This window comes from Struthio camelus, chromosome 6 (genome assembly GCF_040807025.1).
Source record: "Struthio camelus isolate bStrCam1 chromosome 6, bStrCam1.hap1, whole genome shotgun sequence".
NCBI lineage: Eukaryota > Metazoa > Chordata > Aves > Struthioniformes > Struthionidae > Struthio > Struthio camelus.
The window spans coordinates 28497882-28522631 of NC_090947.1; the positions used below are offsets into that span (position 1 = coordinate 28497882).

General features: G+C 39.6%; 1 protein-coding gene across 3 annotated transcripts in view; it reads left to right on the plus strand.

Annotated features, from left to right (window-relative positions):
• USP37 (ubiquitin specific peptidase 37) overlaps positions 1-24750 on the plus strand; it is a 36558-nt gene that overhangs the window by 6090 nt on the left and 5718 nt on the right. For all 3 annotated transcript variants that reach the window (XM_068948911.1, XM_068948910.1, XM_068948912.1), the window contains exons 4-20: positions 203-303; positions 1540-1721; positions 2084-2158; positions 2740-2837; positions 4386-4470; positions 5590-5751; positions 6207-6338; positions 8292-8415; positions 8688-8893; positions 10045-10162; positions 11358-11437; positions 13027-13191; positions 14693-14758; positions 16008-16158; positions 20052-20304; positions 22746-22912; positions 24663-24723. In XM_068948911.1, the coding sequence (XP_068805012.1) occupies positions 203-303; positions 1540-1721; positions 2084-2158; positions 2740-2837; positions 4386-4470; positions 5590-5751; positions 6207-6338; positions 8292-8415; positions 8688-8893; positions 10045-10162; positions 11358-11437; positions 13027-13191; positions 14693-14758; positions 16008-16158; positions 20052-20304; positions 22746-22912; positions 24663-24723 (2226 nt within the window). The remainder of the gene's footprint in view (positions 1-202; positions 304-1539; positions 1722-2083; positions 2159-2739; positions 2838-4385; positions 4471-5589; positions 5752-6206; positions 6339-8291; positions 8416-8687; positions 8894-10044; positions 10163-11357; positions 11438-13026; positions 13192-14692; positions 14759-16007; positions 16159-20051; positions 20305-22745; positions 22913-24662; positions 24724-24750) is intronic.

The window sequence follows — 24750 nt, forward strand, 5'->3', positions numbered from 1 at the left end:
GGTAGGGACTGTAGTGCCCTTTAAGCAAACAACCAATATAAGAGATATTCATAAAAATGAGCTTATGTTTGTGATCTCAGAATATTGTACTGTCTGGAAATCTGCTGTATCTCTTCCAAATTCAGCTGTAGATAACATTCTTACAAATAAGAATGCCAGTCAATTAAATGACAAACTAAATATTGTGTGCTTTCGCTGTCAGCTGGGAAACCCTCTCAGGGATCTGGCAGCTTTGGAGGTGTGCTGGGCAGCAGGACCACACAGAAGGAAGCTAATAGACAGTTCTCCTATATAGAAAACCAGGTTTGTTAAACTGCTGAAGTTAAAATTTTTCCTCTTCTCTAATTTCCTTTTATTCATTTCTTCCTGTTATGCTCTTATTGTACATTGCAATGGCACTGTTAGTACTTATTTTGCACCCGAAGTGTTTGTAATCCAGAGGGCTTGGAATAGATGTGTATGGGGCGTTGTGGCAACGGTGCGTCTCCTATTCTGCGTGATTGAGGAAAAAAGCATCTGGCTGTGGAAGAGTGCTGAGCGATTAGTCAGGCAAAGGAGAAGTAGAAACAGAGGGAAAAATACATGCTTAAGATTTGCCTCTCACATAGTTCTGAATATCTCTTTGTTTATACCGAACACCTGAAATACGCTGCACCTGAGCATGTTAAAGTCAGCATAATGAGTTTAGGAGGTTTCAGCCAAATATATGTATTGAAAAGCTGCTGGCCATATTTTTGTGAAATAGAGTTACTGAGTTTGTGCCCTTCTGCTCGGTTTTTCAAGTAAACGTCACAGACTTCTCCCTAAAAATGGTTTTCTTGAAACTGCTTCTGTTTATCCTTTTCCTCCTTCTATAATACAAATTTCATGGTGTGCCTTCAGGCTTTAGTTTATGTTGTTATCTCTGTGAATATACTTTCATTGCAGCCCTGAGGGAAAGTTCTTTTGTCGTTGTCCTGAAACAAATTTTACGTGTTGATTAAAGGAATCTTGTGCTTAAAAACTCTAAGGCTGTACATACAGTGGTAAGATTAGACATGTTTAGTTTTCAAGTCTAAAACTGACCAATGTTCCTTAGCCAGCTGTCAGCTCTTTCCATTGCTTTACATGTGATGCTGGCTTGGGCCAAAGCTGTCAGGGCGCTGTTCTAAGTGTGAGGGTTTTATATGGCTTCTTTTTAGTACCACCTGGAATGGTTCTAGGGGTAGTGAGGAATCACGGTGTGTGTCTTTCCATCCCAAAGAACGTAAAGAAGATTTTAAAAACAAAAGTCCAATGAACTGATTTACCATGAGAAAATGAGAAGGTATTTTAGTTACTACAGTAAGGTTTCATGCTTAGGACTTGCATCTATCCTGTCCGAATTCTACACGTCTGGTGTTTAAACTCGCATGTTCTATCACAGGCAGCCCTTTTTCTGTGTTTGGATTCTACGCTGTGGCAAGTAAAGCAGCAGTGTAAATGCTAGTTTAGACTAAAGATGATTATGTTTTTCACTGTTCGGATCGTGTGTCCACCTTCCCCCTTTGGATTTTGCAGACTCCTCCCAAAAGAGTGACTGTGGAAAGTAAGGATGAAAATCCATTTCGAAAGGTGCTGGGAACCCCAGCTAGAACATCTGTTAAGAATTCCCCTGGAACCGGAACGCCTAGCAACAGGGTTAACATTTCAGCGTCTCCTGCATCATCAGTCCCTCACAGAGCAGGCTTATTGGAAAATCGGTAAGAATGTTATTCCGTTTTTATGGTACTGTTGAAATTTAGCATGTTGTAGAGCTGCAGACTGAACTAATTACACCTAGAAGTAAGAAGAGCACACTTTGCTTTCTATGGTTTTGCTGTTGCTTTTAACAGGATGTTAATATGTGATTTTCTAGCCTCTGGCTGGTACTGGCATTTGAGCTTTCTGTAAAACTTAGAGTTCTGCAGAACAGATGCTTCTCTGTGTATGTTGTAAAACTGAATATTGTGGAAGATAGGTGAAAAATGCAAAGAAAGTGTTCAGAAGATCGGTTGAATTGAAAGAGGATTGTTTACCAGCTCTTTTCGAAAGAGCGATTACCTCAAAAATTTTCTGTCCTTAGTGAAAAGAGGAAAAGAACACAACCTCCTGGTTCAGAAATGAGTGAAGATTATCCCAAAGAGAACGATTCTTCAACGTAAGTAACTGTTGTTTCTGGTTTGTGATTGAAATTTTTTTTGTTTGTCAATGTAAATATTTCTGAAAAGAAAGCTTGGGGTATTTCCTCTGCCTCAGCAACACTCTACAGGCCAGCCACTAGTAAAAGTCAGATCCTACTGGATGCTTGAAATAGGGTTTGCATTCAGAGTTAATGCGGGAAGTATAACCTGACATAGTAACGGATTTGCGGAAGGCTGGCAGAGGCAAATTTTCTGACATCTTTCTTTTTTAGCTTAGCTTGAATTATCACACGTACCCACGTATAGCAGTCAGTAGGTTCTTTTCGGAACTTGTTTTGACCCTTTTCAAGAGAAAACTCATAAAGGGAATAATTGCTGTTTGAAAATAAGCTCTTTGTGCACGTTCACATTTCTTCATAAGTAAGAATGTGTACTTAAATGAAATAGTTAAACTTATTTGCTAGCAAAGTTTATATATTCCGTAGTTGAGAACTAAAGATGATAGAAGAGAAATGCTTTAAAAGAAGTTGTAAATATTGACCAGGAATATCCTGTATTTTCTGCAGCTGCTCTGACTTCCATTCGTGTTTATCTGCAGGAATAATAAAGCCTTGAGTGATCCAGCATGGAAGTATTTAAACAGTAGCAGAGAGAAGCAGTTGAATCTGAAGCAGGCAGAGGAAAATAGGACATCAGGTAAAAAAATAAAGCCGGATGATACCTTCTGGCTTTGACCAGTACTGTTTTGTTCCTTGGGTACCAGTTCAGAAAGCAGCTACAGAGCCTGTTTTCTTAAGCTTTTGCTTACCCTGTGCCACCAACTTTCTTGCTTCCTGCAGAGCCATATATGAGATGCAAACGACTTCCCTTCATTTTCCAAGCCTGTCCTGGCTTTCCTCTCATTATTCACTTTATGTGACCCTCACCCCCGTACCTGTCTGCTGATGGCAGCCCATGTGCCCGCTTGCTTGAAAATTCAACGAGCAGCTTCAGACTTTCTCCTAAGTTGCACTTCCCATTGGATGTTTACAGGAGTCCTCTCCCAATGAATTCCTTTTCACCCTCTTTCTTATTTATCTGTAAAGCTCTCCTTTGCTATTAATGCCTACACAAACGTTAGGCTGTTGTTTTGCTGAAAACGCAGCCTGCCTTGCTGGGTACAATATTGCCTTACTGTTTGCTGGCGTTCCCCTATCTCTTCTCCAGCGTTTAGAAGGGGAACTCTTTGGGGCCAGGACTTCTCTTCTGTTTCTACGGTAGTTCTGTTGGATTCTGGAGTATGACAAGGGTATATAGGCGTTATAGTAATGTGGACAATATGTTCATAACCTGGTAAGCAGCACAGTTCTTCAGTTATATTTCTGAATACTGAGCCTCTTTCCTCGTGAAAAGGAATGCATTCAGGGTTTTGCTTTTATGGGAAACGTTACTGAACGCGCTCTCTTTAGTGCAGCTCAAATGGCACAAATATGTTGCTAGAGGAACAGGCAAGGTGAATGCTTATCTCTGAATGGAAATCTGGTTTGCTTTTTAAAGTCAAAATTAAAATCTGGCATGTGTATACCTGCAGGTCAGGTAATGGTATTGTTAGCCTCATTAATATGGCTGTATATTTGAAAGTTGCGTGGCTCAAACCATTTCAGGCTGGGATGGAAGGAAGTGTTTATTCATTGTCCAACCTAAATTATGCTGTGATTCACCTTAACAGATTTTTTTGGTTTTTTGGACTCTTGGGACCATGCCTTTTGTTGGAACCATCTGAGGCATTAGATTCTCTGGATCTGACACAATGGTGTCAGAACGATGAAAGAATCCTATTCTGCCCCAAGCGTATGGTAATTTACTGCAGAATTTGTAGTGGGAAGAGAAACTGTTCTCACTTCTGCGTATTTGCCTTGAATTTTGAGAACATTGTATTGGAAATCATACAGAGTTTTCTGTTGCATGTATCTTATGTATTGAATAAGAGGTAGGTATTTATTATATTTCAGATAGTTGCATCATTTCAGTTACTTTTTAATGTTCCATACTGCAATTTGATACCGTAATCCCCATCATATCCAAACTTGATTAAAATTCCAGCATGTCTTTACGTATTTTTAATATTTGTTTTAGTACTTTATTTAGTAATCAATACTGGAAAGTAACATTTGAGGATTTTTAAACCTTTTGGCTGAATACTTTTGAACTGCAGAGCTGAGCCACCAAGAGCAAGATGACCTGCCTTTCTATTTCTTTTCCAAGGTGTTTTACCACTGCAGTCATCATCCTTTTACGGTAGTAGGTCCTCATCAAAAGAGTACTCTACTGGCAGTTCCACCCTGGACAGGTAGGACTGATTCGTTAGCATGAACTATAAATGGCAGCTCTTTCTAAGGAATTAGGGTCTTCACTTTCCTATGTGTTTATCAGGTTGTATATGGCTTTTATGCGTAAAATATGTATATCGTATTTTTTCCAAAAATGCAGTCTAGGTATTCAGTACGGCTACAATTGCTCGAGGTACATCTACAAACTTCAGTTATTGTTTGTAATAAGTGGACTGTCTAAAGTCACTGCAGTTTATAATATTTTGCAGAACCTCATTAAAAAAATGACATATTTAGAATCTAGATTTTCTAATAACACTTTCTGTTCGAGGGAACTTTTTCAAGATTTTAGCACAGAAATCCATTTCTGTGCCACAGAAGCCTGGCTATGCTTATGAGAGCCTCCATATTTGTACAGCACTGCTTGAGAGTATTGGAAGAATCTGGCATCAAAATCAAACTTAACGAGGAGTAGTTAATGGTTTAGCTGATCTAGGTGATATCTAAACTCTAGAACTTGAGACTAAGTCCCAGCAAGTTGAAACCGACTTCATTTTTCGCAGGTAGATAAATGACATGGAACTCTATTTTTTATACTAAGAGAATTCCGCTGAGGTTGGGATCCTTTGTTGTAGGCACTGTACAATCAGACTGTCAGTCTCTGCCCTAGATAGATGAGATAAAAGATCAAGGAAGAGAAGAGGCATTGTCCACGTTTTATACACAAGAAACTGGCATCTAGAGTGATTACGTTACAAGATCAAGAGGCTGAAAATGAAGTCTTTAGCCCAGCTGTGATCTTCAAACAGATCTCGTGATTTGTAGTCTCGTGCTACAAAATCATTCTTCTTCTCGTCATACTGCGTGAGGAATTGTTAAATGCCTTAAAAACAAAAGACTTGGTTGCCCTGCGTGCATACCTGTGATTGTATGGAAATGTAACCAAAGAAAGCGTTTCTTAAGTGTTCTGGATAAAAATTTCCTGTCATACCCGTTTTGTGTAATGATACATGCCAGTTGTCTTGTGTGGCTTCACTAGTCCTTGTCTTCTGTAGTGGTATAATGCCAGTGTCATGGACTATAACTGTTTAAGGAAGCACGTCAGATATCTCATCCTTAATGTCCCTTTATGTTTTTAGGTCTAACGTGTCCAGCCAGACCCCCTCAGCCAAAAGAAGTCTGGGATTTCTTTCTCAGCCTGCACCTCTTTCTGTTAAAAAAATGAGATCTAATCAAGATTACACAGGGTGGAACAAACCCCGAGTGCCCCTTTCTACCCATCCGCAACAACAATTACAAGGGTAGGTTTCGTTTGCTTTATCCGATGTGCATGCTTTCATCATCAGAATATGCACACGCTTGTTATGTTTGTTTCATTAAAAAAAAACCACCAACAACAAACAACTTGATCCTGAAATCAGTGAACCTGGAGATTGGGAACACTCTTTCTGGTATGGAAAATACATATTCTTAATTCACTTCCTGAAAATGTTAGATGGTATAATAATTTCAGGGTACTCGCATTCCTTTCATACACTTACATGCATCATTTCTCTCTTGTGTGTGTATATACACATGTGTTTTAATATTTTGATTGTGAAAACTCTCATAGGTGCCTTTCCAGTAAATACCTCCTGCTATGAGTTTGTATTTTTTTCTGAAATGCAGAAGGACTGCTCCAGTGAAGAATTGTGTAGGCTGGTGGATGTCCTACGTGCCAGTAACACCGAGTTTAATAATATCTTCTGTTTTCCAGGTTTTCAAACTTGGGAAACACCTGCTATATGAACGCCATTTTACAGTCCTTATTCTCAATTCAGTCTTTTGCTAATGACTTGCTCAAGCAGGGTATCCCATGGAAAAAAATTCCACTCAATGCACTTATCAGGTAAAGTTCTCTTTCTGAGAAGGATATTTTCTGCTGCTATTGAGAAACTAGCTTAGCAATAATGAAGTGCCTTTGGAGAGTATGATGTGTGTATAGATGAGTGAATTGATTGTGCTTTCCTTAAACTCTGGCTGAAACTTAGAGAATTGTGAATTCATTTCTTGCCCTTACAAAAAATAAATCATAGCCATCTCTGTGTCTGGGTTACAGGTAGTTTTCTATACATTCTACTGTGTTTCAAGTGGCAGAGTGAAATGCTTTAGATGAAAGTTCAGGAAACTTCATAATAAATAGATACGGAAAAACTTCTCTTTAAAACATGACCAGCTGGGTTTCAGTCAGTCATTAACTATTCCTAATACGGTTTGCCTCAATCAGATCTCACGACAGGAAACTCCATAGGTGTCTGTGTGTTGTGTAAAATGCACTTTCCTCTTTCAAACTTTGAATTCGGTTGCCATTCAGATTTCATTGCATGTATATCATACAAACTGCCGTTTGCTCTGTGTACCATGCTCTCTCCCGTTCAGTATTTTATATATACTCTTGCGTAGTACTACTTTTTTTCTCTCTCAGTTAACAAAATTTAGGATTCCAGAACCATTTCTGCTTCAATTTCATTTTCTCTCGTATCTTTTGGAGTCACTTCTATCTTTGCTATATCTTCTTGAGCTCTTCCTACGATACTTAAGGTTGGAAGTTGTTCCATCTACCTTTTCAAATGTCTTTTCCCCAAATTTTGGGAAAAGACGTCTCAGGCTGGTGCCTCACATATTTAATGGCAAATTCTGCGGGTAGATCTTCTGCCGTAGCGCTTCTGATGGAGAGAGCAGTGTGTCATCCTGTGCCTAAATACAACAGGTTGATGCTCAATAGCATCTGCTTTAGCTTCTGTTGGTTTGGGTATGAGAACTGATCTAACACAATGAGTGTTGCTACGCTTTAAAAGCTCGCTGTGGTGAGAAGGTGCATTTGCTAACATGCCTCACTTGGCAGTTGTAGCAGGTTAGGAGAGAACATGCTTACTGTAGTTCAGCAGGATGGCAGAAACTTCTTGGGGCGCAGTAAATTCATCTCGCTCCTGTGTGTATCTTAGCTTTTGTTTAAGGCAAATTGTTGGATAATTTTGGAAACTGAACTGAATAATTTTGGTAGCTGAATGGGGGAGGGAAGCGGGGTACAGAATGCAAGTGCCTTGTTCCCCCCCCCCCCCGCGGTGTCATAGAACTTCTTCATATATATATATATGTTACATGACCTAAACTGCTGTACTTGAAATATTTCGGTTGTGTATTTCCTGTGAAATTGCAAATCAGTTTAAAAAAAAAATTGCAATAACTGAGGGGCAGGGGAAGTTGGCTTCAACAATTGTTTTTTAACAAAGTTACCAGTAATGTTATGTGTAGCTTGAAGGAAGGAACTCCTCACGGCTTTTCTTGTTACAGCTTTATTTCTACTTTGTGGTAATGTTTTACTGCCAAAAGTAGTAATGCTTCAAACTGAGTGAAGTAGAAATAAATAAGATAAAATAAACTTTTATTGGCCATAAAATTTGAATGTAATTATTTGTATTGGTTATTTTGGTGGCATATAATTTCATCTCTCCTATCAATATAAATGCTTTCAAAAAGCATTGGTTTTTTTATCTCATGGTAAAAGATAGAGCAGAAATAAGCTTATAAAACTTTTTTTAGGAGTCTTCTCTTTAAAAGATTGTGTGATTTTGTTTATTCAAGTCCCGTTCCAATGATGGCCTCAAATGAGATTTCAAAATACTTGAAATGAAAAAATATATTTATTTTCCGTTTTCTGAGAGGTCTTCATACAAAACTTCTACACCACTTATTATAGGAGAAAAGCCTTTAAGACTTAGAATAAGATACTATGAATTTTATTCTTTTTCTCTAAAATCCTGGAAAGCCAATGAACGTTTCATTACATTAACTTCTGCAGACGTTTTGCCCATCTGCTTGCTAAAAAGGATGTCTGCAGCCCTGAAGTTAAGAAAGAGCTGCTCAAGAAGGTGAAAAGTGCCATTTCAGCTACTGCAGAGAGATTTTCTGGGTACATGCAGAATGTAAGTATCATATTCTCTGGAAACAGTTCTGTGTATTTTGTTCATTGACAGAAGTTCAGTGGAGTCCCAACCAACTTCACCTGTATTTGAGTGACTTGAGCTTTTGACTGAATAAACAACTATCGTTTGCCGTTTCTTAGAACAGTAGTGTCCTGATATTGCTGAGTGCAATGGGCTAAAACGTGATTCCTCCCATCTCTGTGTGTAAGAGAGGGAGGAAGATACTGAATGGGATTGTACAACATTATTTTCATGAGTTTACCCCATTTCAGGATGCACATGAGTTCCTGAGCCAGTGTCTTGATCAGCTGAAGGAGGACATGGAGAAGTTAAACAAAACTTGGAAGAGTGAGCCAGTCCCTAGTGAAGATAACTCACCAGGACGGGCTTCTGATGACCTCTCAGCCACCAAAGTTTATACCTGTCCGGTTATCAGTAACTTAGAGTTTGAGGTTCAGCATTCTATCATTTGTAAAATGTAAGTATGTTTGAGGGTTTCTGTTCATCATAATTACTTTAAAAGGTTTGGAAGCGTTTCCATCTTCTGTGACTTCATCTGCAGACCACAACTAGAACTAAGAAGTCTGCTTTCTCCAAAGCTAGATGTTTAGAAAACGTTCAAAAGTCTAGAAATGCTGTAAACCACAAACCGCACTATTTACTGCTACAAAGCTTCTAAAAACCATCTCATACCATTTAGTTCCTCATTACGTATTTAATGTAATACTTCTGTGTTTTTGTTTTTGTACTAGTTGCATGAGAACAGGGGCGAAAGGGAGTCCCAGCCAGTGTTCCCTCTCAGAAAAGGGGAGACTTTTTTTTTCCTGTCCTTACTAAGGACTTTCAAGGAAAAGCATGGGGGGGGTGGTTTGTAGGTTATTACAGAAAAAGATATGAACTGGTATGTCTGACCATTCATTGTTATGGCTTGTGCAGTACATGCTGCTGAATGCTTGCGTTCCACAGAGTTTTGATGTACGCAGACGTTTTGGAATATTACTCTGAATGTGCTGCATGATTCTCCTAAAATAATTGTGTGTAAATTCCACGTAGGTAATAATTACTAAAGACTAATGATCTTTAGTCAGTCCTGTCCCCGTTCCCCCCCTAAAAAAAAAAAAATACCCAAACTACAGCAAAATTGAGATTTCTTTTTAGATGTGCATGGACTCTAGTGTTTTGTTTCTAAAAACAGTTTGAACGACTCTCTAGGCTTTCCCTTCTGAGGTTGGACCGGCCTTTCTTTTTTCTCCTAAGAATGCTGAATGAATGAGACTTGTTCAGCTATGCAACAGTCATTTTGATTTCTGTATGCCTGATCATCTGGCCTCTCCCAAAGTAGTTTTCACAGTCTGGGGTTGGTGGGTTTGTTTTTTGTTTTTTTTGATCTTGCTTTTACATAAATGTTTCTTTCAAGTTGTAAAGCATCAAAGTGAAATTCCAAAATTCAGCTTTGTCACAAGTCTCGTACGCTTTCATTCTTGTGACTAAAAACACAGATCAAAATGCATATATTTACTGGGAAGAGATAAAGTTACTTGAAGCTTAAAAAAAAAAATAGAAATTTTCATTTATTTCAGGTATATTTTTCATCAGATATATATAAGCATGTTTCTTTTCTTTTTTCAGGTGTGGTGAAACAGTCACTAAACGAGAACAGTTTAATGACCTTTCCATTGACCTTCCTCGAAGAAAGAAATTACTTCCATCTCGATCAATCCAGGATTCCCTTGACCTCTTCTTTCGGGTACGTTGGATTTTATTTTTATTCTGTGTGACTTTTGATTGTGTAGCTCATTGCAGTGACTGCAGGCTTATGAAATAATTAACTTTGTATTCCTGTGAAGTTTGGACAGAAACGGTATGTAGGAATTTTTTTCTTAAAATGCTATGCAGACATTAACTGATCCTTAGAATACTGCTGTGGAATAGGTAAATTTTTCCATTTTGTGGTGGAAGAACTGAGACATAAACAAGTATAAACAGGAGAAGGAAGACTGTCAGATTGAGATAATCGCTCAAACGGCTGCTTCCTCTCCTGGGCTAGAATGCTGCAACAGCTAATATAATTGGTCTAAACTGACATGTGGGAAAATGTTCATGCATTAATTAAAGAATACTTGTAATGTGTGGATGCTCATCTTGTAAGTAGACCTACATCACAAGGTTTCTGAAAGCAAAAAATAAGCCCTACCTCTGTGAATTAGTGTTGTATTTTGTTAGTCACCTAAATCAAGTCTTATCTAGATGTGTGATTTTTTTTTCCTTAGTCCCATTACAGATAAGTTTTCTATGAATAGAATAATGTATTTTTTGAAAGCGGATGGAGGACTTATGCTTGTGATATTTTATTATTATTAATATTATGGTAATAGTGCTGTCACTTGGCCTCACACTTAAAGAAGAGGACAGTAGGTATTTGGTGTCTAAGTCATATAATTCTGGCACAGTGATTCTTGTCCTTTTGCTGCTTATTCAAAACTCTCATCTGGTACAGCACATCTGTGACAAGTTTAGATGAGGATAGCTTTTCAGGAACAAAGTTAGAGCTTTTTGACAACACTTTGTGGCAAACTGTCATCACCAAAGACTGTTGGAGAGAAAACTGTGTGTGGGAGAGAAAACTGTAAGCCTTGCAAAATTGTCTTCTCTCTTTGGAAGCTAATCTGTCTCATTTGTAGCTATTTCATTAGTCTGTGCAATAGACTTTGGGGAGAAAATATATGTCTCCCAATCTCATTGCACCTGTTACCGTGGATATGTTACCCGGTTGTAAGCTTTCCTACCTGTCCTACTATCAGATGCCCTTTTGTTAGGTCATGTTGAAGATGAATATAATCTGCCTTGTAGAGTTTCTATAACAGCTAAAAGCGATGTGATTTCTGTTAAGATGTTTGATGTATCTTTTGTTTCACTAGTCATTTTTATGTCCTCTTAAATAGGCAGAGGAGATTGAGTATTCCTGTGAGAAATGCAATGGAAAGTCTGCTGTTGTCACACACAAGTTCAATAGGCTTCCCAGGTAAATGCTGACATCTTCTGTTTCTCTCCTGTGCATGGAAACACAAGTTAACAAAAGTGCAGGTAAAACAGCTTCGGAGAGCGAGGCTGGGATGATGGGTAGGGTGACATGTGAAATGGTCAACATGAGAGATGCATGCACTGCGCTTTTCCTGACCCAGTTCATTGTAGGCATGAGGTTCCTCGTGCTCCTCTTGCATTTTCCTCGAAACAAGCTCTGTGTGCTACCCCTTGGGCATCCTCTACAACACTTCTTCCTTCCTCCCTCTTACTACGCAAGGAAGTCTTTGTTTTCCCTCTTCCCCTTTTCTAGGGGTTTAGGGTGGGGGGAGGAGAAGGTGGAGGCAGTAAGTATATTCTGAATGTTTAGTATTTTATACTCAGTTGAACTGATAGGCAGAATTTAGTTGGAGAGATTGCTGCCACAAGATATAGAGGATTTTGCTTTGGTCATTTCTTCCTGTCCTAATGCCTGTTCTGTCTGGCTCAGAAAGCACTTTGAGGTTTAATGGCCTGCTCAATACTTTCTAACCTTGTGGCTGGGTTTAGTGCATTACTTAGATTGGAAGCACTTTAGAGGTAGAGATCACTTTTTTCATGGGATGTAAAGCTAAAAGAGACTGTTCGATGATTTTTTTTTTTTTTTTTTTGTCCATCCTGTGCCCTTGTCCCGTGTATACTCATATTGAAACGAGTAACTTGGGTTTTTTGCTAAAGTATTGCTTGTATTTTGCTTAAATGGCATATGCACTATGTTAGCACGGCAAAACCCATGCAAAATTTTTGGCTATTAGCACAATGCAAATGATGATACAGCTGCATGATCTAAACAGAACAAAGTGCAGCATAAGGGAGAAGATTCACAATATAGGGAGGCCTTTTCAGGCTTTTTAAACTGATGGAATCAAAAGCTATTTTAAAGAGGAGGTACAGTGACAAACAAACCCAGTACACATTTTGCGCTGGGCACAGTTCCTCCTCAGCTTTCCGCAGTTGTGGGAACCCTGCACCTCAAATATCTCTGTGTAATATAGTGTTTTTTTCTGGCCTATAAAGATGATCAGATTGTTTCCTACCTCTATCCCTGCACAGTAGAAATAACAAGCTTGGTGAGAGCTGCTTGCTTCTGCTTGACCATGCAGATAAAGCAGTAAGCCTCTTGAACTGCTAGTGAAAGATACCTGCATATCGTTGAAAAGATGCGCCTAGACTGAGTCTTGTTAGACAGTTTTACTGACCACAGCTATCTCTCAGAAGGATCTTGATGAAGGTATGCTGTGCTTACACTCCTCAGATTCAGGAGCTGCCACAACTGCGTTGTGCTTCCTACAGTCTTAATGCCCTAAAACATAACTCGTTTGGGGACGACATCTCACACAAAGTTGGGTGATTGGGCTAGGAGCGATTAGATATCTCTTGTCAGACAAGAGACAGATAACCCTTCCCCCCCCCCCCCCCCCAAGTAACAATCTATTTTAGTCAGGTGAATGTATTTTGTAAATAGAGCTACTTGGGTTTTCAGCAGATTTTCTTTTCTGACTTCTATCTTCAGCTTAATTTTGCCATTTGTACCTCTCTCATGTCTTTCAGGGTCCTGATTCTTCATCTGAAAAGATACAGCTTCAATGTAGCATTGTCTCTCAATCATAAAGTCGGCCAGCAGGTGGTTATTCCAAGATACTTAACCCTGCTTTCACACTGTACAGAAAGCACTAGGCTACCACTGACGCTGGGATGGAGTGCCCATTCTGCAATGTAAGTGTAAGACTCGTGGATGATCCGTGCCATATTCCTGGGGTTAAGAACATATGCCATGCGGTAAGCAGTGGTCGGATCTACTCCAGCAGAGGTCTGGGTAGGGAAATACACATTAAAATTATGCTGCTTCACAAGCGTCGCAGTGTGATATTTAATTTAACATCTTAGTTGTGCTGTGCTGGTTCATAATGATGCCAGCATGAGAATCCATATGGGAAGGAAGCATCATGCAAGTGGTAGGACTTGGCAGGACATTATTAAGGGGAATACTCAGTAAGGTGGAAATCTTCACTTTTTTTTTTTTTGGAAAACTTCTGTCTGTAATTTGTAAAAATTTATGCTTACTGGTGCAAAATCTAGGTTATCCTTCACAATACACTTTACTCAGGAGGCATAACATCCTCCCTTTTTCTTCTTTCACTTGTAACTCATTCATGTCATTCAGTTTTTCATTGTTTTTTTTTCTGTACCACTATAGTTAATCTGAGCACTTACCATGCTGAAAATAGTCTCTCCTTTTCCCTGTGACAGTTATTTCTGTACAGCTGCTAGTCCTGAGACAAGGAGATTAAATTTGCCAGTTGTCACATAGAAGTTTGTGGCAGAATAAGGAATAAGAAACCCCCAGATCTCTTGTGGCCCCTGTCTTGTGACTTAACCGTGGTAACTGTAGTGAGTTAGGATATATCCGGTACATATGTTCAGCAATGTGGCACGTGTTGTTGTGCTGAACGTTTAGTGGCCTTTGAGAACTCCATGGATGTTTTCCAGCAGTTTGCTTTAACAGTAGAAATCTGTACCTCTTAAGCGTAACAAACAGGTTGAGCTAACCAGAACAAAAGTATGTTAGAATATGCTTGAAACAGATTTCCAATGGCTTTTTTTAGTTCTTGTAACTATTCTGATTGTCTAAAGAGTGGAGTAGGGTGACAAAGCTGGAGAAAAGCAGTCCTGGTTTGAGGAGGAAGACTGGAAAGTATTTCTGCACTGGCAGCCGTCTGGTGGAAATATGTGTAGAGGTAGTAATGAATTTGGAGGAGCCCATTAAAGGATGAAATGGAGCAGGAAGTTTCTTTAGAAGAATCTAGGTGAGGGAGGAGCAATGGAGACAGGGGACATGCCAGAAAACCAGCTAATCCAGACAGCAGCAGGAGACTGTGGTTTGGGAGCAGGAAATCAAGAGTTGATGGGGGGAAAAAAGGAGGAATGAGTTGCCTTGACATGGGAGCCCAAGGCCTTTAATTTGTAAGCTTGTCCCTAAGGGTACATCACTAAGAAATGAGTCAAGTTGAAAGGATTGCGTACGGTTTTGAAAGACTGTTGTATATTTATAGCGTCGTGGAGTTACTACTCTAAATCTAAGCAATTAGCGAGTACATAATGGTGTTCTACTTGTTTCTTTGGCCATAGATTTGCATGCACAGCAGACAAGCAAACACTTTTTTTTTTTTTTTGAAGACTGTAACTGCTGCAGTTAATCCTTTGCTTTTTTTAATAGTTCCCGTCCATTGAAAGCCTCCCAGATGGTGAATTCCTGTACTGTAAGCACTTCCACACCTTGTAGGTGAGTTATAGCTCTGAAATGCCCATGGCTTTGAGTTTCATGGGATAATTTTAAAGATATCTTAAAATTTTATTTTCTAATTCTTCTTTATCCTCTCTCCTTTCAGTCTTAGTTTTTCTGCTGTCTTCTTTTCATATCTGAGTTTTATTGGCGTTACGTGTTAGCTGCAATAAAGATTAGTGGCACAATTTGATTAGTTGACACAGTCCCCTTCGCATTTCTCTTGAAAATCTTGGGAGAGTTTTAAGTAAGCAAAGATTAATTTTTTCAGGGGGAAAGTGAGCGTCAGAAGAACTGGATTTAGTTTGTGCAGATGATTTAACAGTGCCAACCATCTTAAGCTGGCTTGCATTCATAGTTGCAAGTCATTTCTAAAGAAGCAAAGCAATTTCTAATTCTGCAGCCTAGCTCTTTCCTCTGTTCTTATTTGTGGAGCCCTAATGGATGTTCTAGGAACAGGTGGTTAATTCCTTAAGTTTATTTGTAAAGATGAAAGGGCATTATTTTTATAGGCCGTTTGAAAGGTCAGTTTTTGACACAGTGGAAAATGTGATAATCGTGCTGGGTACTTTTGCGTTGTGGAATGCGTGTAGACCAGGTTTCTTAATTTAGCAGAAATTATTGACTTAGATTCCCTTGTCTTTTGTTCTATAGAAGTAAGAAGTAATTTTAACACAATGAAAGCCTAAACTGGAAAACTACAAAAATAGCGCAGGTTTGCAATGTTTATATCCTAAAGATAATGTTGGAAGTCCTGTGTCCACCTTGGTGAATTTAAGAAAGCCAATAGTTTGTAATGAGTTTTACATGTTAGTGTGGACTCAGTGAAATGAGTATTGTCCAGGTTTGTTAGGCAATATAGTACAGAATCTTGGCTTGTGAACTTGATTCTGCTGCTGGTTCTTAAAATGAATATACCTTGTGAAAGAACAAAGTAACACTTGGGATACCAGCAGGTAGGCTAGTCTAGTATATTGATCTGTTGGGTGGGTGTGTGGCTATAGCTTCTAAGGATATAAGTTGCTATTTCAGACTTGAGGAAGCTATGTCAATCAACCTAGTAAAAGATATCTCTTCCAAAACCCCTGCCTGCTATGTTAATAGATTTACATTGTCACGAGTTACCCTTTGTTCCCAAAACCGTACTGCCCTCCAGTGTGAGTGCTGGGTTTAACAGTTCTTTAAATGTTATTTTGAAACAGATTTGTACAATGCTGTAAAGTTTTATAGCCGTGTTTTTAATTCACAGAAAATACACATTCAAGTCAAAGAGCTCTACAGCACTCTATGTAGATTCTGACAGTGACGATGAGCCATTGAAACGCTCTGTTGCCCACAGTCAAAGGTTGTGTAGCATACAGAGTAGAGATCAGCAGCAGCTGCAAGAGGAGCCAGAAAAGGTAAGGGTAGAAAATATAAAACTTTTGTATACACAAACCTCATACGTGCTCATGTCTGGCCTGTGCTTTCCCTAGCATAGACTGCGAGTAAAACTGATGTAAGATAATTTTTTCTCCTAATTAGCACTGTGATGCAGAAAGGGAGTGCTTTGCCATGCCAACTAATTGACCTCTCTGTACAGTTGTCTTGGGTTCCCACTGGAAGCAGAGGTAATTGTGTTGCAACTGCACTTAAGTTTTTAGGTTATGTATACCAGCTGCTTAGCAGTTTTTTCGGTCCTTTGGGTACCTTTCACTAACGATGCTTCCAGACTGAGCTATGGTAGGCTCTCAATAATAAAATTATGCAGTGAAGTTCTTGATTAAATTAGAGCCAGTGCAAGCTGGGTTGGGCAAAATATGTAATTGATACAACTTCTTGCACATCCACGCTGTGTCCCCTTTCAAGTCTGTCTTCTAAAAAACCTTTTAGAAGCTGAAGCTAGCCGGCTTTGGAGGTGGACGTGTAGAAGTGCCCTTACACCAGCTGCTTGGTGTAAAGGCACAGTTAACTTCAAATTGCCTTTGAGCTCTTTGTTGTGACCGGTGTTGGTGATGATGCGGGTTTTGTTTTTGTTTTTTGTTATTGTTTGTTTGGGTTGGGGTTTTTTTTTGTTTGTTTGTTTTTGCCTTGATCAGGACAGTGTATTAGCAAGTAGATGAATTATCTGGGGAAGAAGGATGATCTGAAAGGCCAAGTAAGACACTTAAAGGATTTGCCTTTGCAGTACCATTTTGTTCTGTTAGAGGGCTGCAGGCCTGGTGCATAGCAAAGGAGTCCGGTATCTCGACTTTTGTATTGTTTTTTTTTACAGCGTTCGTGGGATATTTTAATCAAGTAGGGAAAAGTGGTCTTGGTGATAGCGCTTGAGGACAGGCATAAAGCTGGCTGGGTAGCAGTACTCAGGGAGGTAGTGCTCCACAGTTTCCAATCTGATGGGAAGAACAAACCAAGGGGCTGAGGATCCCGATCCATTCAGTATTTAATAAATGATGAAACAGAGAATATGATTATTAAACTTGTGTAAGAACCAGAGCTGTGGAGGACTGCAAGTGTGTTTAAGCTGAGAATTACAGTTAAGAATGATCTTGATGAATTTGAGAAATTGCCTAAAAATAGGGGAGGGCATTTCAGTAGGGACAGGCTCAGGGTACTAATCTTAGCAGGGCTAATCAACTGTGTAAATGCAGGATGGGAGCAGCTGGCAAAGTGGTGGGCCTTCAGAAAGGAGCTGAGGGTGACAGTGTCAGGCTGCTTGAAAAAGGCAAATGTTATGGGCTGTGTAGACAGAGGCAAAGCCTGCAGGCTGTGTGGAGTAACCCTTTTTTCTTCCTCAGCGCTGAGCTCTAGCTGGAGTTCTTATCCAGCTTTGGGCTCCAATGAAGTTGTAGATTAATTGGAGAGGGGCCGGAGGAAAGAAACACAAATAGAATGGAAGACTTCTGGGGAGACAGCAGACAAACTGAACAACCCAAATTTACTTAAGGAGGAATCAACACATGACATGTATCTTTAAGGAAGGGGGAAAAAAAGAATGGAAGCATTTGAGTTGTTTTCCACGTCCATGGTGGATAGAACAAGAAGCAATAGATTTAAATTGCAGTCAGTGATTTTTAGGTGGAACGTTAGGGAAAGCTTCCTAATACTGAGGATATGCAATGATGGAACGTTTTGCTTTGGGAGAAAGTAGAAAACCCTTTGCTGAAGGTCTTGGGAACAGGGTAGAACGTACTGTGCTGAGTGACGTGTGTACAGCTGGCTCTGCCTAGGCGGGAGAAGTAAACTAGCTTGTCTTTTGAAGCCCCTTTTCTGTATAGAGAAGTATTCCACACTTGTTTTAAAGGATTCTTCTTCAAGTTTGTTTGTGAGGAAGTTTAGATAGTCTCTATCACACAAGTGCTGAGAGTGGAAAAAAACGAGGGAATAAAGCCTATTAATTTGACTAGCAAATTAATTATAGTCCTCACAGGCTGTTGTGGGAAAGAGACAGTGGTGGTGATAATTCCACTTACTGGCTGTATTTTTTGTGGCCTTGCACGTTGGCCACTCCTCGACCACAGACCTGTCCCAGCCGTCCGCTATCGTTAACCGTATCCTCTGTCCTACATGGTATGCCGAGAGGACCTGGTCATGGTCTTTGGAAGCGGCATTACCACTGCTGCCCCAGTAACGTTGGTGTGCTTTTCATAGCAACTGTGTACGTGGTTGTAGTAGGGACGTAGCAATCAGTTTGTACAGTCAGCGTATCCAGTGCGTGTCACTGCTTGCAAAAAGTTCCTTCTTGTAAGAGAACAGCAGCTGCATGCAACAGTGGGCTGTAGGGACAGTAGCAGTTACTGTGATTTCTGTGATTTTTGCCACTGCAGATGAAATACTGTTTCAAGTGCTTTTAAAAATATGCTTGTTTAAAGCAACTTGTGTTAGAGCATAAGCTACTTAAAAACCTATGCAAATAATTTCTAATAGGAAAGTCATATTCAAATAATGTACAGTTGCTGCCAAGCCTTTAAAGTCCAGCCATTGAATTAGTGGTGGTAGTTGGCAGAGAGCCTGGAACTAGAGTTTGTGCTGAAGAGCTAAATCTGTTTTGATGTTAGCAGTCTCCTCTGCAGGTGTAGTGAGAGAAATCAGAAAGCTTAAAAAGCAGGTACTCTGCTTTCTTTATACAAAACATGAATAAATGTAAGGAGAGAGATTAAAATCTGTCAATTTTAAATCTTGGAGGGCATGATGACTAGAAACGAGTAATTTAGTTGGCTAGTTCATTTCTAATCTTGTTTGATAAGCCAGCTTTAGTGCAAAATGTTTGCTGCTTAAGATTTGTCCTGCTCATCCAAAGCTTATTGTATTTAAGTAACAGGCAGCAGTAAAAGTACATAGTTTTGTTCATTTTCACTAAGTTCTGAGTTCCATACAAATGCATTTTGAAGTAAGACCTAGACAGATATAGTCTATTAGGAAATGCGTTTTTCAGCCTTTTAACGTAATATGGGAAAGGAAAGAATAAATGAACGTAAGCGCATAGTAAGCAGTATAATTGCTTATATATGTATACATGGAGTTTAACTTCCCGATTAGCAATTAATTTTGGATTGATTGAAATGACTGTATTAGTTGCAAATCAGTATGGTTTAGTAGTTAATGAGCATCTGCTTTAGGAAAATAACTAAAATGGAAATAATGCAGATCAAGGCTAAAGTGTTCTTCCCGTCTTCCAGTTTAAAGTCATTCTATTCTCCTTTGGAAACGATAAGTCTCCGTTTCCCTGATTGGCTGCTTCCTTTCTTGATTTGCAGAGGTTTTTTTACTGCTCCCCCCTCCATCAGATTTCTTATGGCAAGTCTGCAGCACCTTTTAAAAAAATCTATTTTTAATTCCTTCTTATACCAGCCCAAGTTCAATTTTTGTTCTTCCGTCCCTGGGTTCGAGCTGAATTACTCTCATGTTGCTGCTTCATTCTGCTTTGTTACTACACTTTTAATTTCGCTACTTATGCCTCAATATTTTAGCACTGAGTTGCCAAAGACTTGAGGATTCATCAGAACCTGAAAGTGGAACACACATGTCGAAGAAAAGGAAGGAGAGGGAAAGAGTTGTATTGTGTATGTTAATCCACAGGGCCTGTAAGAACTGGTTGCAGTTTATAATTAAATATTATTCCTTGGAGTGAATGTTGCTACAAAGGTTGCATCTCCATTAAACAAATAGTTATGAGATTCAATGTTAACAGAGCCAAACTCCCACTCCCTAGGGTTAATTAAAAAAAAAAAAAAAAAAAACTCCACAGAAATGCAAAGCTTATGTTATATACCTGTTTATTCAAGCATTTGATCATGATTCCATTCATCTCTAGGGTTCAAAAAGAAGTAAAATGGAGTGTGATAAACCGGAGCTGGGAAATGCTGGTTTTGATGGGATGAGTGAAGATGAGCTGCTAGCAGCTGTCTTAGAGATTAGCAAAAGGGAAGCTTCTCTGTCCCTGAGCCATGATGAAGATAAGCCCACAAGCAGCCCAGACACTGGTTTTGGAGAGGATGAAATTCAGGAATTGCCAGAAAACCTGGAATCTGTGGAGGTGGAGAAACCCAAAGCAGCATTAGAATCGGGTAAGGTGAAGTAACCGTCTTACCTTGGGCCTATAGGAGCTAAAGCAGGTCACTGATGGCAGCAGATTAGTGGTATGCCATGGCAGAAGCTGGATGCAAATGCGCTGCTGAAACTGCCTGAGCTGCTAAGAGTTTTCTTGCACTTTCCCTGTGTATGGATCTTCTAATGCATTGAACTGTGGAAACACATTTTCTTATATGATGTCTGTCACCTCTCTGGTAAAGATAGGGTCATCTTCAGAGTTCATTTCTATTTTTCTCTCTCCTGTTTAACACATGCCTCCACTGGTTTCCTTACCAGAGAATTCAAATTTCTAGGATTTGGCAGTGTCTGGAACTTAATCCTGCGTAATAGGAGTATTTTAATTTCTGTAGCTGCTGCAGCCTGGGCATCATGATAGCAGTGTTCAGGTTGCTGGTGCGTAAGAGCGATGTCTACAGAAGTTAAGACTAGAGTACTTTCATAAATCTAGTTATTTTCTTCACTGGTTACTGATGAATTTAGCTTCATCTCTGTATTTTTTTTATAATACTTCTTACATGATAGTAGACTCTTCAGCGTAGAGACTCAGCCCGCATTTTCAAATTCTGGCCTCTGACCTGGAAAAACAGTTAACTACATGGAGTTTCTGACTGCACTGTGGGGGAACTCTGATTCTTCCTTTAGCTGGCTGAGGAAATTTAAGTGTCTGTCATTTGCTCTGTGCTGCGTGCTTTCATTCAAATTTCTAATTCCACTAGCCTGGGAATAGAGGCAAACAACATGCTTTACTTTTCCTTTAAGATCTAGGAAGTTAAATATTAACAAAAAAATTCTACGTTATCAAAAATTACATTTGTTTCACTGGACAACTCTTGGCAACTTCCATGCTGCAAGGGAGCGTTTAAGGAAAGTAAGTCTATGATTAGTCTTGCTTGCACCCTCCTGTATTTACTCTGCTGTTACTTATCGTTGTGTAAAAGAAAGATATGTGAGTGTGGCTACATAAACATCTTTACATTTTCTTGGAAAAGTATAATGTAATTATTTGAAGGCTGTAGTGTGACACTTAAGCAAAAAAAAATATATGTTTAATAGAAATTTGTGTATTTTCTGATTCAGAATTTAGTTTTACACTCAACATTGCCTTCAGCTTTCTGTAGTTGACTGTGTATGACCAAAAAAGGCCAGTACTATTCTAAGCATATGGTTTGCGATCGAGATGAGATATGTATCTGTGTATTTTGAGTTACCAGTTTATGGCAGATGAAAGTAACGCGTCGTGAGTTCACAATCCTATGTTCTTTTTAAAGGAAACTTTAATTGCAAAGGATGCTTTGCTATATTGGACAATGAATTTAACTTGGTCCATTTTTGCTGTTGCTAGTAATGGGGTGTTTTTGTGAACACTGAATAATTAATTGGTGATGCTTTCAGAAAAGGTAGAACAATAAGACCCAGCCAGTTTAAATATGACAAAAAGTGTCTTTTCTCCTGCAAGATCTCAAGTAAGAGTTGTGTCAGAGTATTTCTTCTAAATCTAAAAGTCTTCAAAGGTCATGTAATAAATGCTGGGTTTTTTATTCATCTTAAGAGGATTAGACTGACGGATTACAGTTCTAGTTCTGGTGGTCTTATGTTTAAGAGGTCACAGATGCTGAGACTCTGCCTTATGTAATCCTTGCCAATAACTAATGGAACAGATGTTGACGCCTGCTTTCCTACTCCAGAGCAAAAGTAGGGAGTTTCATGTTGGTACGTGATAGAGCCAGGACCTGCTCCAACAGCTTTCTCAGCTGTAAGCAAACAGAGGAATGAAAGCGTCCTGCAACTAGGGAAGATGCATGCGGTGACCGAACGAATGTTCGTTCCAGTACCTTGTAAAAATTGTGTTTGCTTTGAAGGTGGACTACAAAGTGTTAACCTTCTTGCACTTCTAAAGCTATAGATAGTATTCACGAGACTGAGTTCTTAACTGAAGCAAAAAGTTGACAAATCTAAACAGCATTTGAGATTTGTGCTTCCCTCTGTCTTGCCGATGATTTAGCTTTAATTGCAGTTTCAGCTGCAGCGCTCAGAAGTATAACATGCAAAGCAGATCTAATTTTTGTAATCCCGGGTTCCTTTCAGAGAAATTCCAGCTGTGGACAGGTGTCGGCTACACGACTGCAGAAGCCTGGTCGTGTGTGACGTCTTCCTTTAGTTAAAGTTGTTCTTTTTCAGTGTACATATGAAGACAAACGGGTTTGGGGATTAGTCAAATGATTCACCTTACACCTCTTAAAATACCTATAAGATTCCCCTTTGGAACTTTCTTCATTTGACTCTTGGGTACGGCCAGTGCGCTCTCCTTGTCAATAGATGTCACTGTGCTGCAGCGATTGTGGGGGGTTTAGAGAGGATTTAGCTGGTAACAAACAAGGGTCCCAGAAAAGCGTAACTGTACTTTCTGCTTCCTCAGGTCTTGCCAGTTTCACTGAGATAACTAAAGATTTTGATGAGAATAAGGAAAACAAAACTCCGGAAGGCTCCCAGGGAGAGGTTGACTGGCTGCAGCAGTATGATATGGAGAGAGAGAGGGAAGAGCAAGAACTTCAGCAGGCGCTGGCTCAGAGCCTTCAAGAACAAGTAAGAACTAAAGCTTGCTTCCCTGAGTTGTCTTCCCCAGCGCTGGAGGCCTGATGGCTGAAGGAAAAGTTACTGTGTGTTTAGACAGTCAGGGGGATACATTTGGGTGCATTGTGTACGTGCTTTGGAAACCATACCAGACCACAGACTTCCAGATTTCTTAAAGCTTTCCTTGCTCCTTTTTATACAGGCCTGTATCATATAAAAATGATGATAAACTAAACTCTTACTAGCAGTCATCTAGAACTGACAAGCCCACCCTTAGCTTTCCCTGGAACTTGCTTCTTGCCTGGAGGCCCTGCAGCACGTCTTCTCAAGAATCAAAGTGAGAGAAGCAGATTCCAAAGCACAGGGCAAGAAGGACCATACCAGGTCTGGCTAAAGATCTGTCTAGCCCAGTACCTTATTTTTGGTAATAGTCAACAAGGTATGCTTAGTGAAAAGTAAAGGAACAGAACAATTATATGATGATACTTCCATAATTAAATTAGAAAAAGGATCACAAATCATTTAGACTGAAAACAGTGCTTTAAATTGGACTCAGAAAGCATTGGGATCTTGGGTAGCGTGCCAACCGTCTATGTTCCACTTGAATTACAGACCTTGAACCTGGTGACTAAAAGTTTAACTCGACCCTGCAGAATGAAGCAAACGCTTAGCCAGGTCTTTCTTTAAGCAGGCACCCTCATCTGCGCTCTATTCATACGAAGGCTGTCGTGGTTTTCTCTATGAGATCTGGTGTTTCTGTGGGTTTTGGATTTTCTCTCCCTTTACTCTTAACGAGGTGCTGGTTGGTGTGTTACATGCCAGATGTAGCTTTGATTCAGCTATGCTGAAAAGTTTAACAAAGATCCCCAAATGCTTTAGAAATAGTGAGATGAAAGGCCTTGTGCTAATAGCGTAGTACTGCCCTTTATGTGCTGTTCTGGTACAGTTCTGAAATGAAAATCTGCTCTTCTACTGATTCAGGCATGAGAATATGGTAGATGAGGTTATCTTCATTTTAAATGTGTAGTTAGAGGGGGGTTTTGCGTTCAGGTGCGTTGAAACCCCGAATTAAGAAGCTAGCTCATTAAATATTATTGACTGGCTTGCTGAATTGCTGTAGCCCTGATCTTTTGGGAGTGATGGGAGGAACCGGGGCATGATATTATCCAAAAATTAGAAGGGTTTGTTGGCAGACTTGAGATTTCTTTGCTATTTGTTCATGCTAATATTTTTAATACCCCGCTGTTTAGCGGTGTCTTTTTTTGCATCCTGCTTTTGTGAATTGCACGTTACATTGAGCCACAGGCTCTACTTTCAGATGGCTTAAAAATAATAAAAACTGTCAGGATTTAAGGCTCTGTCCTCAGTTGGCTTTGGGCAGAAAAAGTCTAAATTTTAGCAAAATGTGAGGAGCTTTGTGTGTAAGTGACAGCTTTCCTTAGCAAAGGGTTGCAAATTCATTCAAATGCTTTTCAAATTAATGATCCAGAGAAAGCGTTCGGCGTTGCCAGAGACTTGCTCTGCTGCATACCAAACTTCAGGAGCTTTGACAGGCCTTAATGAAGGTTTGTCCCAGGTTCTGTCGCACTGGAACAGTGGACTCTCGCTGGCTGCAAACGTTCCTTCGCGCGGAACCTTTAATTTACAATGTCAGGTTTGTTGTAGAAACCAGAGCGGCACAGTTTCAGTGGAAAAAGAGCACCACAAGAATTTTAAACAGTAAAGTGTCTCAATGAGCTAAGTTTTGTTCTCTTCCCATCAGGAGGCACGAGAACAAAAAGAGGACGATGACCTTAAACGAGCCACAGAATTAAGTCTACAAGGTGAAACTTATTTAACTTCCAGTATGT